The 12,111-nt window shown below is 41.6% G+C and overlaps 1 protein-coding gene across 3 annotated transcripts in view; it reads left to right on the forward strand.

Annotated features, from left to right (window-relative positions):
• Positions 1-12,111, forward strand: part of DIAPH1 (diaphanous related formin 1) — a 101,971-nt gene that overhangs the window by 30,121 nt on the left and 59,739 nt on the right. For all 3 annotated transcript variants that reach the window (XM_046665883.1, XM_046665882.1, XM_046665881.1), the window contains 11 exons: positions 495-634; positions 2,139-2,247; positions 2,711-2,821; positions 3,250-3,368; positions 4,539-4,655; positions 5,366-5,481; positions 6,253-6,317; positions 7,019-7,198; positions 7,976-8,659; positions 9,543-9,657; positions 10,121-10,129. In XM_046665883.1, coding sequence (XP_046521839.1) covers positions 495-634; positions 2,139-2,247; positions 2,711-2,821; positions 3,250-3,368; positions 4,539-4,655; positions 5,366-5,481; positions 6,253-6,317; positions 7,019-7,198; positions 7,976-8,659; positions 9,543-9,657; positions 10,121-10,129 — 1,765 coding nt within the window. The remainder of the gene's footprint in view (positions 1-494; positions 635-2,138; positions 2,248-2,710; positions 2,822-3,249; positions 3,369-4,538; positions 4,656-5,365; positions 5,482-6,252; positions 6,318-7,018; positions 7,199-7,975; positions 8,660-9,542; positions 9,658-10,120; positions 10,130-12,111) is intronic.

Genomic DNA, 12,111 nt, shown 5'->3' on the forward strand with positions numbered 1-12,111 from the left:
CTGTGTGTCTTAAGCAATAGAAATTTATTGTCTCACAGTTCTAGAGGCTGTAAGTCCAAGATTAAGGTGTTGGCGGGGTTGGTTCCTTCTGAAGGCTGTGAGGGAGAGTATGTTCCATGCCTTTCTGCTAGCTTCTGGTGGCTAGCAATCTTTGGCATTCCTTGGCTTGTAGACACATCATCCCGATCTCTGTCTTTGTGTTCACATGGCATGTGTTTGCATGTCTGTGTCCACATTTCCCCTTTTTATAAGGATAACAGTCATATTGGATTAAGGGACCACCCTACTCTAATATAACCTCATTGTAACTTAACTAATTACATCTGCCAATGACGCTATTTCCAAATAAGGTCACAGTCTAAGATATTGAGGGTTAGGACTTCGACATATGAATTTGTGGGGGGAACACCATTCAACCCGTAACAACTCCTAAACTTGTCCCTGGTTAGGTCCTGTCACCGCTAAGCCTCCCTCCTCTGTTCTTGTCCTTCCAGTTTGGAATCAAGACCATGCTGGAGACAGAAGAAGGGATCCTGCTGCTGGTCAGAGCCATGGATCCTGCTGTTCCCAACATGATGATTGATGCAGCTAAGCTTCTTTCTGCTCTTTGTATCCTGCCACAGCCAGAGGACATGTATGTGACTGGAATTATTTCCCTTCTCCGTTCTCTTTTTTACTATCTTTCCTAGTCTAGAGGAAAATTGAGTTGCTTAGGTGTCTACTTGGTCTTGCTTACTAGGTAAGACTATATTTCTTCCCAGATGTGAACACTGAATCTTAATATTTAGGAAAGATTGTTAAATGATGGGGGCTGGTCTGAGTGTAGCACTGGTTATTAGAGGTATCGCAGGATATCTCCTAGATCTCTGTTAATGTCTCTATTGTTGAGGACAAGCGTTTCTTTTACTTTTCTTTTTAATTCAGAAGTAACACAATGTTATTATTAAAATTTAAACAATATAGAAGTATATAAAGTAAAATTTACCAGCCTCATCCCTTTGGCAAATCCTCTTCTGCAGAGGTAACCACTGTGAGTCGTTTGGTACAGTCTCATAGATATTTTTCCAGAACAGACAAATATATTGCATTTCGTAGATTCTGATACTTCTGCCACTCCAAAAGATGGTATCTTAAAGCGAAGGAAAGATGGCTTTTGCCTATAAAACCAATCACATAATTGGATAGATTTTTATTTTTGTGGAGGGGTTTGATTTAGCAAAAGCTAAATCATGCCGTTCATTCTTTTCAACTTGTTTCGTTTTGTTTAGCAATAGATCTTGGACATACGTCTATGGTGATACTTCTAGATCTACCTTATTATCTTTAGTGGCTCTTTAGCATTCCATAATATATATGCCCCATAATTTATTTAAAAATTCCTCCATTGCTAGACTTTTAGGTAGACTTTTTTTTTAAGCGATTCTGTCCCTACTCTAGATGATAAGAATTTTTACTGTTACAAATGATGCAAAGATAATAGAATATCTTTGTACATATATTCTTTCACATTTATGCATTTATGTTGGATAGATTTCTAGAAGTAGGCCAAATGTTATGTGCATTAAAAATTGATACTATTGGGGGCTGGCCCAGTGGCATAGTGCTTAAGTTCACATGCTCTGCTTTAACCGCCTGGGGTTTGTGGGTTCAGATCCCAGGCGCGGACCTATGCATCGCTTGTCAAGCCACCCTGTGGCAGCATCCGACATAAGTAAAGAAAGATTGGCACAGATGTTATCTCAGCGACAATCTTCCTCACACAAAAAGAAGATTGGCAACAGATGCTAGCTCAGGGCCAATCTTCCTCATCAAATAAATAAATAAAATTACTATTAAATACCCCTTAAAAAGTTGTACCAATTTATACTCCATAGAACAGGGGTCTTAATTTAGTATCCATGGATAAGATTTTATAGATGGGTTTTAGGGAGAGCATTGTTCTGAGGAGATGGTCCTTAGGTTTCAGCAGATCTGGCCTCTGCTCTTGGTGATGAGAAGAATAATGTGAGAAATCCAAAACATTGATAGTGTTCTGTTTCCTAACTGGTCTGTGTGCCCCTCTATAATTTATCTACCTGTTGTGCATGTCTGTGTCAGAGCACCTGGGCAGTTCTCTCCCTTTCCTTTGTCTTGGGCAGGAATGAAAGGGTTTTGGAGGCGATGACAGAAAGAGCTGAGATGGATGAAGTGGAACGTTTCCAGCCACTGCTGGATGGATTAAAAAGTGGGACCTCCATTGCGCTCAAGGCATGTATATCCCCTGAGACTGGGCCCAAGAATAGAATTCAAGATGAAAAGACTTGAGTTCATTTGACCTTTTAATAGAACACCTGGAGTGGTTCCCAACTATGTATTTTATATTTCAGAATTCATTCTGAAGGGAAAATGATTATTCTGCTCTCCAAGAAGGCAGAGAAAGAACCATTTTCCTTATTATGAGATGGAAAAAAGGCATAGTATCTGTTTACAAGCTAGAAAAACCTAGGCCTAGAATAAATTATGCCATCAAATCCTTGAAATTGTTTAGACCTCTGAGCTCTCCAAACCTGTGCTCAAACTAGGTCATATTGCTGTAACAGAAAATCATTCTTGTAATTTTGTACTTCATCTTCTAGGTTATATTTGGGGGCCTCAGAATGCATGTTAACAGAGTGGAATCTTTATCTGTAGGATTTAACATTGACTTAGCTGCTGAATTTTCTTATTTTAGGTGGGGTGCCTACAGCTGATCAATGCTCTCATCACACCAGCTGAAGAACTTGACTTCCGAGTTCATATCCGAAGTGAACTGATGCGCTTGGGGCTACATCAAGTGTTGCAGGTGAGATGCAACACTTCATTAGGAAGGCTGGGTTGATTCCTTCCTGCTCCTATAGCCCAGTCATCCTTGGGATAACTTTGGTTTTCAATTTAAAAACCAAGTTTAGGGGCTGGCCTGGTGGCACAGCCATTAAGTTCGCACGTTCTGCTTTGGTGGCCTGGGGTTCGCCGGTTCAGATCCTGGGTGTGGACATGGCACCGCTTGGCACGCCATGCTGTGGTAGGCGTCCCACATGTAAAGTAGAGGAAGATGGGCGTGGATGTTAGCTCAGGGCCAGTCTTCCTCAGCAAAAAGAGGAGGATTGGCAGCAGTTAGTTCAGAGCTAATCTTCCTCAAAAAAAAAAATAAAAACCAGGTTGAAAGGTTTGGGTTTCTAGTCAGCATAGGACACTTCTGGGTTTCCTGACCTATACTTTTGCCATTGACAGGAGCTTCGAGAGATTGAAAATGATGATATGAGAGTACAACTAAATGTGTTTGATGAACAAGGGGAAGAAGATTCCTATGACCTGAAGGGACGACTGGATGACATTCGAATGGAGATGGAATATCCTTTTACTTACTGGGTTCAAGACAGATGAGAGGGGACTGGCCCCATGGCCGAGTGATTAAGTTCACGTGTTCTGCTTTGGCCGCCCAGGGTCTTGCTGGTTCGGATCCTGGTAGCAGACATGGCACCACTTGTCAGGCCATGCTGAGGCTGTGTCCCACATAGCACAACCAGAGGTACTCACAACTAGAATATACAACTATGTGATGGCGGGCTTTGGGGAGAAGAAGAAGAAGAAAAAAAAAAAAAGAAGATTGGCAACAATTGTTAGCTCAGGTGCCAATCTTAAGAAAAAAAAAAAAACGACAGATGAGATATTCAGTTGTAGATCCCTGTATAGAATGATGTGGGGGTGATGACTCAGAACAGGATGTCAGCCTGCGTGTCTTCTTGGTAGATAGAGCGGGTGACTGTTGATTGCTGTTGGATTTATTTATTTATTTATTCTCCTGACTTTTCTCTCCAAATCCCCCCAGGACATGGTTGCATATTTTAGTTGTGGGTCCTTCTAGTTGTGGCATGTGGGACACCGCCTCAGCATGGCCTGATGAGTGGTGCCACGTCCGTGTCCAGGATTCGAATTGGTAAAACCCTAGGTGGCTGAAGTGGAGTGCGCAAACTTAACCACTCAGCCGTGAAGCTGGCCCCTGTTGGATTTATTTACCTCAGCATGGACCAGGGAAGTTAGGGAAGGTGATCTGAGGGTTGCTTAGCGTGGAAGCAGCCATCGGAATTAGTATGGACCTCCTAGTACGTGATAGCTTAGCTTACTGTGATGTAGAGCTCGTCTTTGGAGACCATACACAAGTCAGGGTTGGGGTTGTCATTTGCTTTCCTCTTTGTGTCCCTGAGACTGACAGAGGGAGTAATTTGGTTACCTATTGATAGTTGCCACAAATGACTTTGAGGCAGTTACCTTTTCATTTCTGTCTACTGCTTGATTTTCAAGCCAGGTACGAGGAATTCTCTGTCTCTCTGTATAGTACCACCCAACTCACTGGTCACTGGGCCAGAGGAAGTTTATAGAGCTTAAAGTTTTGGGCAGTGTTTACAGAAGGAACAGCTGTTACAAGTGGCATCTTGCTACTTTTCCTGATAGTTGGGCAAGCCACCTGTCAAACGTAATTTTTAAATGTGTAGTTTCCTTAGCCTCGTCTCCTTTTCCACTGACTTCAGTGAAGTCTTCCAGATTCTCTTAAACACAGTGAAGGATTCAAAGGCAGAACCACACTTCCTGTCCATTCTGCAGCACCTTCTCTTGGTCCGAAATGACTATGAGGCCAGGTAAGATGGTATACTTGTGGGAAGTTTTGAAGTTTAACCTAAGTGGAGAGAGCAAAATTTTTCAATTCAAAGGTTGTCTGTAAAGGGAAGTAGAAATTTAAAGTTCTTTCAGGTCACCTGGAGGCAATAATTCCAGGCATGGTAGATTGAGCAATAGTACTATCCATCATAGGAAGGATCAAGCTCAACTTCTTAGATGGGAAAGGATTGGTACTAGGAGGCAGGTGGCAAGAAATTTCGATTAGGGGCTGGCCGGGTGGCATAGCGGTTAAGTTCGCACGTTCTGCTTCTTGGCAGCCCGGGGTTCGCCAGTTTGAATCTCAGGTGCGGACATGGCACCGCTTGGCACGCCATGCTGTGGTAGGCGTCCCACATATAAAGTAGAGGAAGGTGAGCACGGATGTTAGCTCTGGGCCAGACTTCCTCATCAAAAAGAGGAGGACTGGTAGTAGTTAGCTCAGGGCTAATCTTCCTCAAAAAAAAAAAAAAAAAGATTTGATTATCTGAAGTAGATAGGGTAGCTGAGGTGGAAGAGCGGGATTTCTTAGCGTGGCAGCGATACTTCTGTTAATTTTATTAAAAGGTCTTTTCCAGAACCTTTATCCTTAGGTCCCTCTATTGGCAAAGCAGTTAACTTTTCTTGATCCTGAATACTTCTGAAAATTATATTTTGGTTTTCCTTTAATAACCTTATTTTGTTTTTTTTGTAGACCGCAGTATTATAAGTTGATTGAAGAATGTATTTCTCAGATAGTTCTGCACAAGAATGGGGCTGATCCTGACTTCAAGTGCCGGCACCTCCAGATTGATATTGAAGGACTGATTGGTAAGCATATTCTTCTATCTGTTTCCTTAAAAACATTGCTTCTGCCTTTCATTTTGCATCTTTCTTTCAGTGAAAATTTCAGAGAGGATATCTTTCTAGTCCCCAAGTATTTCCTTTTTTTTTTAAAGATTTTATTTGTTTTCCTTTTTCTCCCCAAAACCCCCCAGTACATAGTTGTATATTCTTCGTTGTGGGTCCTTCTAGTTGTGGCATGTGGGACGCTGCCTCAGCGTGGTTTGATGAGCAGTGCCATGTCCGCGCCCAGGATTCAAACCAACGAAACACTGGGCCGCCTGCAGCAGAGTGTGAGAACTTAACCACTTGGCCACAGGGCCAGCCCCCCAAGTATTTCCATTTTTGCCCTTTCTTAGGTGATAACCAACATTTATGCTAGGAATAAACAGGACTTTAGTTTATTTCTACACAATTCTAAAAATGTACCCCTTCTCACACACCGCCCCACCTTTTGAAGAGACTTCAGCTGTTATCTATGACTCCTGCTGGTCTCAGAGATTCATTAAGTATCATTTGTTGGCATTCTCCATGCCATGCAGCATGGTGCCCTTACTCCATAACAGGCATTCAGAGGGTTTATCTCGAATTTAACTGGAAGTTCCACTTCTTTGTCTAGTGCAGAACCTTAAGAAGGATAATAAAAATAAACGAAAGGACCAAAGACTACCCTTTGGTTGTATTGAAGGGCTTAGGTTGTGAGAGGGGAAGTCAAGAAAATTGGGAACTTTACTTCCTGACTCTTCTCCTTCTTTTCAGATCAAATGATTGATAAAACAAAGGTGGAGATCTCTGAAGCCAAAGCTACAGAGCTGGAAAAGAAGGTGTGTATGAGAGATCAAAAAAAATTGGGATATATCTTTCTTTCTTTGTCTAAAGATTATGATTTTTCTGACATGTGAAACGGTTACCAGTGATATTTTGAAAGCATTCAGCACACAATCGCAGTTCCTAGGGGAAATCTTTCTGGTATAGGTTACTCAGTGGAGAAAGTGGTATGGATGTAATTATGAGGAGCTAGTTAGTGGTGAGTTGCACAGTCCTTGGGCCGCTGGGCAGGACAGGAAAGACAGACGGCACTCATATAATAGTGACAGCACTCAGATTTGCTTGATATCTCAGGCCTCTTTTCCCTAGAACAATAGGAACTGGAATATGTCTGAATTATCTTTTTTCCTTCAATTATTAAGGTCTCCTATTGTAGGTGATAGGTTTTTGATCCTAGAGACTACTGGGATTGTACATGATAGCTGTCCTTGCTAAATGTCTTTAAAATCTTAGGGTTTTTTTTAATTATTATTATAATTCCAAAAATAGGTGGACTATGGAAATGATCCCTGGTTTCCCCCTCCTTTAACCTTGATTTAAGGTCAAAATTTTAAGCTGCTCTTTTTCCCAGGCACTCCCTGGGTTGTGAGCTCCAAAGATCAAGGATTGGCACAAAACAGTAAATTATGGGGAATAACACTTGTGCTTCTTGCTGAGATGGAGAGCTTACTGGGAGCCTGATTCCTTTCTCCTTTAGCTGGACTCAGAGTTAACAGCCCGACATGAGCTACAGGTGGAAATGAAAAAGATGGAAAGTGACTTTGAGCAGAAACTTCAGGATCTTCAGGGAGAAAAGGATGCACTGGATTCTGAAAAGCAACAGATTGCTACAGAGAAACAGGGCCTGGAAGCAGAGGTGTCTCAGCTCACAGGAGAGGTAAGATCTGAGCAGGAAGACAGAGTGACCTGCAGTTGCTGTCAGCAGCCTCAGAATGAGCCTGTCTTGGAACAGGAGTCAGTCATCTTACTCCTACGGAGGATTCAGCAAAAATAGGTAATCTAGTTAGATAGTGCATATTTTTAAAATCATTTACTGTTTTTGTTTTGTTTTATTTTGGGGCTAAGTAATATATAAGATTGAAAATTTGCAAAATACAGAACAACAGAAAGAATAAAGTCAGTCACAGTACTACCCAAAAATGAAGATAATACTCTTCTAATAAATTTAGGAGTAAAAACTAAATAAATCATTCTCATATCTGCTGTTTTTCTGTTATTTTAATCATCTCTGGACAGATTTATCCCCACACACTCTCTCTGTACTTGTAAATATTTAAATGATCTGTGATATCTGATAACTTGATCACTTATATGATTAAATAGTCACCTATATAGCACATATGTTAATTATATAACTAGAATATTTGATTTACTTGACCATTCCATTTTCTTCTCAAAGGGAGAGTTTAACATAAAGGTTGAAATTACCTTTTTAATGCAAAGCATGCTGAACTAAGAACATGAAGACCTGAATTCTAGTTTTGTCTGCCACTAAAGAGCCATGTGACTTTAGACAAATCATTTCATCTGACTCCTTTGAGTCCCTTCATTTGTAAACCGAGAAGTTTGGATTAAGTAATTTCTTACGTCCCTTCCAGCCCCAGTACTCCTTGAAGTGGAGTGAGAAATACTCCCATCGATGTTATTTCTCTAGGTTGCCAAGCTGTCCAAGGAACTGGAAGACGCCAAGAAAGAAATGGCTTCCATTTCCGCTGCAGTTACTGCCGTAGCCCCTCCCAGCAGTGCTTCTGTTGCCTCTGCCCCTCCTTTGCCTGGTGACTCTGGCACTGCTAAAGGGGGGGTTAGCATACCACCCCCACCACCTCTCCCTGGGAGTGATACAGTTCCCTCTCCACCACCTCCTCCACCTCCCCCTCCCTTACCTGGGGGCAGTTACACCTCCTCACGCTCTGCTTTGCCTGGGGATGTTTGCATCTCCACACCCCCTCCTCTGCCTGAGGGTGCTGGCATCCCCCCACCCCCTCCTCTGCCTGGGGGTGCTAGCATCCCCCCACCCCCTCCTTTGCCTGGGGGTGCTTGCATCCCCCTACCCCCTCCTTTGCCTGGGGGTGCTTGCATCCCCCCACCCCCTCCTCCCTTGCCTGGAGGACCAGGAATGCCACCTCCCCCTCCCCCTCTTCCTGGTGGCGCTGGAATCCCTCCACCCCCTCCATTTCCTGGAGGCCCTGGCATTCCTCCACCTCCACCCGGAATGGGTATGCCTCCACCTCCCCCTTTTGGATTTGGAGTTCCTGCTGCCCCAGTTCTGCCATTTGGATTAACCCCAAAGAAACTTTATAAGCCAGAAGTGCAGCTCCGGAGGCCAAACTGGTCCAAGGTAAGAATTTCTGTCCATTTCATCAGTAGATCTTAAGAAACCACTTCAGTCTCCTACTTTGTATTTTGTGCCAGGGTGGGCTTCCCTTTCTTATGGCTCACATCTGTCTGTCTTCAAGTTCTACTCATGCTTATGTTTGTTTATTCAGCAGATATTAGGCTTCTCCTATGCCATACATCACCATGGCAAGTTCTCCTATGCCATACATCACTATACTCTGCTATAAAACTTAAACTTATCTTTAAGTTAGTTTTTTGCCTTTTCTCTGAGGATCTGAGCACCATGGTAACACAGTTTGATAATAGCCATTTCACCAATCTGCAAGCTACTCGTAATTGTGCTGATCCAAAAGTCATGGATTTATGGATACACCTCCCTACCCCACCTCCCCCAGTAAATGAGCTACACAGGATATGTTTCCATAGCACACTATGTGTTAGAGGGAATTACTTCCACTCTCCCACTATGTGTTTGAGACCCCTGTGATTCTATGCCAGCCTTTTGCTTCCAGAAACCAAGTTAAACTAGGAATTTGTTCCTAAAATGAACAGATTTGGTACACAGCCAAATTGATGGGAAAAATGTAGGACAAGGGAAGATGCAAAATGAAGCCCTAAACCTTCTAAAAGTAGAGGATTTGGGGTTGGAAGGAGGATAAGTAGCATAACTGAATCTAGTTCTTGAATAATCACCAATAAATAAACTGGAATCATCATCTCGGGATCCTACCACAAAGAACACAGCTGTTCTCAGGTTAGTCTTATTCTAGTATGACATTGCTGATAACCAGCCAGCCACCTCTTTTGCATCATGATCAGTTTTCTAGCATGGAAAGTACAGAGTTCAACTTAGTTAACTCTTGATACACTGCTTGTATCCACAGTTTGTTGCTGAGGACCTTTCCCAGGACTGCTTCTGGACAAAGGTGAAGGAGGACCGCTTTGAGAACAATGAACTTTTCGCCAAACTTACCCTTACCTTCTCTGCCCAGACCAAGAGTGAGTCCCTTCCTCTTTCATGCAAAGGGTCAGTGTAGGACTTAGAATATCCTTTAAGTGGGTTTCTCATTCCTTTCCCTTCCCTGGGTGAGGATTGAAGAGAGATGGGTTTTCCTATTCAGAAGAAAATAAGATATTTTTGTATTCTTGAGATGCTTGGGTTGGGAAGGGCGACTGTGTGTTACATGTAGGTATTTTATGTCAATATAACTTGCGGGAATATGAGATAAAGGTGACAAGCTCAGTCTGGGCCCATTTTGATGATACTCTTTAAGTGGTACTGCCTTAAGGTTCTGTCCCCAGACCTACACACTTAATTGACAAGGGTTGGGCTAAGTGTTTAATAGGTCATGTGGTTGAGCAACTGTCTCCAACAATAAAGAACCATGTGTGATTCCTTTTCTTTCTTTCATTTCTTTCCAATATCTGATGCTTGCTCCTTCCTGGCCCTTTGCTCCTGCAGCTTCGAAAGGTAAGAACACAGAAGAGCCTTTTAGTTAGGTCTTTCAAATATTAGAGAAAAAAATGAAACAGTAAAGGAATTTCTCTTTAGAAAACTGAGACCAGAGATTGAGGTTGGTTTCTCTTTTGCCAGTTTTTTTAGAATCTATAGGGCCAGTAGCTGTGATCTTAACTGACAGGGAAGAACATTATTCTAAGTTGAAGCTACCATATACTTGTTCTTTCTTTGGAAGATTAGGGACAGCTCAAGTAATCATAACCATTACCTCACATTTGTGTTGTGTTTTATACTTTTCAAAGTGCTTTAACTTCTGTTGCCCTATTGGACCTGCAAAGAAGCCTTATGAGATAGGATGTGTATCGTCTCCATTGTGTAGCATATATAGACTGAATAGTTAGGTAGCTTGCCCAAGGTTATAAGACCAGATCCAGGGATCTTGACTTTTGCTCCATGTTTTTTAATATAAATTTTTTTCTTCTTCATATTCATATCTCCCCCCCCCCCTTTTTTTTAGAAGAGTTGATCTATTTTGCCCTCTTCTTTCTTCACTTCCTAATTCTTGTGGTTTTGTGCTGCCTTATGATGGGACAGTTGTAGTTATTTCCCCTCAGGGATACAGTGTTTGGATGATCTTGTCATGTACTTAATGACAATTATAGCCCAATAGTTTTGTATTTCCATTTCCTTACAGCTTTTTTGTTTATTTAGAGATTTATTATGACCCTAGTGATTAAAATTAACTGTAACTTTGGAGCACTTCCTCTCCCTACCTTCACCCAAGTAAATAAGCATTTTTAAAGACAATTATTATTTCTTTCCTCTAGTGGTCTAATGGAACCAGGCTGCACTTTGTTCTAATAAGGAGCCTAACAGATGGATAGGTGCCTTTAGGGGCCCCTAGTTACGTGAGTGTATCTAGGAGTGTAAGATCACAGTGCTCAGGCCTGTCCTATTGCCCTAGGATTCAGGGCAAAGTGGCCTTTTCCTCTTAAGAGAACTGTCACTTTCTGGACTGAAGTCCAGCCCAGGGAAATACTTCTACCCTCTTACTTAAAAATGCTGTGATAATGACCACTTATACTACTCTAGTATATCACCAAAGACTAGTTGACAATGAAAATCAAAATCAAATGATTTCCTAATTCGTAAGTTCACAGAATCTATCCCTATGTTGGCCTCTGGCATAGGTCCCTTTCTTGTGGCTGTGCTCTGAGTGCCACCACAAATGTACAGGGCCTCTTTTCCTCCCCTGTTTTGTCTGATCCTTCTTTTATCCTGTACCTTTGTGTTACTATTGATTGTAGTGGGATCTTCTGCGGTTTAGTGGTCTTCCTTGGCGTTATATTCCCCCTGTGAACTGGTATATAGTGTTTTAAAAATACCCAAGCAAGACCTTGTCTCATCTTTTGTTATTTTCAACAACGTAACTAAACTTTTTAATGCTCCTTCAGCTCTCAATTTCTGCCTTGGAAACTACTTTCTATTCATTGAAGGCTCTAACTTTCTAGCAGCTTTGGCTTCTTTTTTTCCCCTTAAATTATTAGAAATCTCTGTATCTTAATCTAAAAGGAATATGTATAAATTAGTCAGTTTAGTTTAGTGGCAGTATTGATTTTCATGTAGCAGTAATCATCACTAGTAGATTGCTGCTATTTTGATGCAGGAAATTTCTAGCTAGTCTTTAAATATCCTTAGTTTTAGTTAGGACCTTCAAGTGTTAGATTGGCACACTGCCTTAATTTCCCAATCTTTTCACTAGGAAGCACTAGAGAAGGTGTTCTCAAACATTATTAAATCATGAGCAATCTTTTAGACATCGTAAATCAATCATTTTAAGAAATTTCTGGAAGAGATTTTTTTTCTTGTCAAATATAGTCATAAGTACTTATTGTTTACCCAACTCTAACATTTATCTGCAACACTCAGATGCAACCAAACCTTCCTGCTTCTCATCACATGTGCTACATCTGTATGTTTTCAATCATTTCCCC

The sequence above is a fragment of the Equus quagga genome, chromosome 7 (genome assembly GCF_021613505.1).
Source record: "Equus quagga isolate Etosha38 chromosome 7, UCLA_HA_Equagga_1.0, whole genome shotgun sequence".
Taxonomy (NCBI): domain Eukaryota; kingdom Metazoa; phylum Chordata; class Mammalia; order Perissodactyla; family Equidae; genus Equus; species Equus quagga.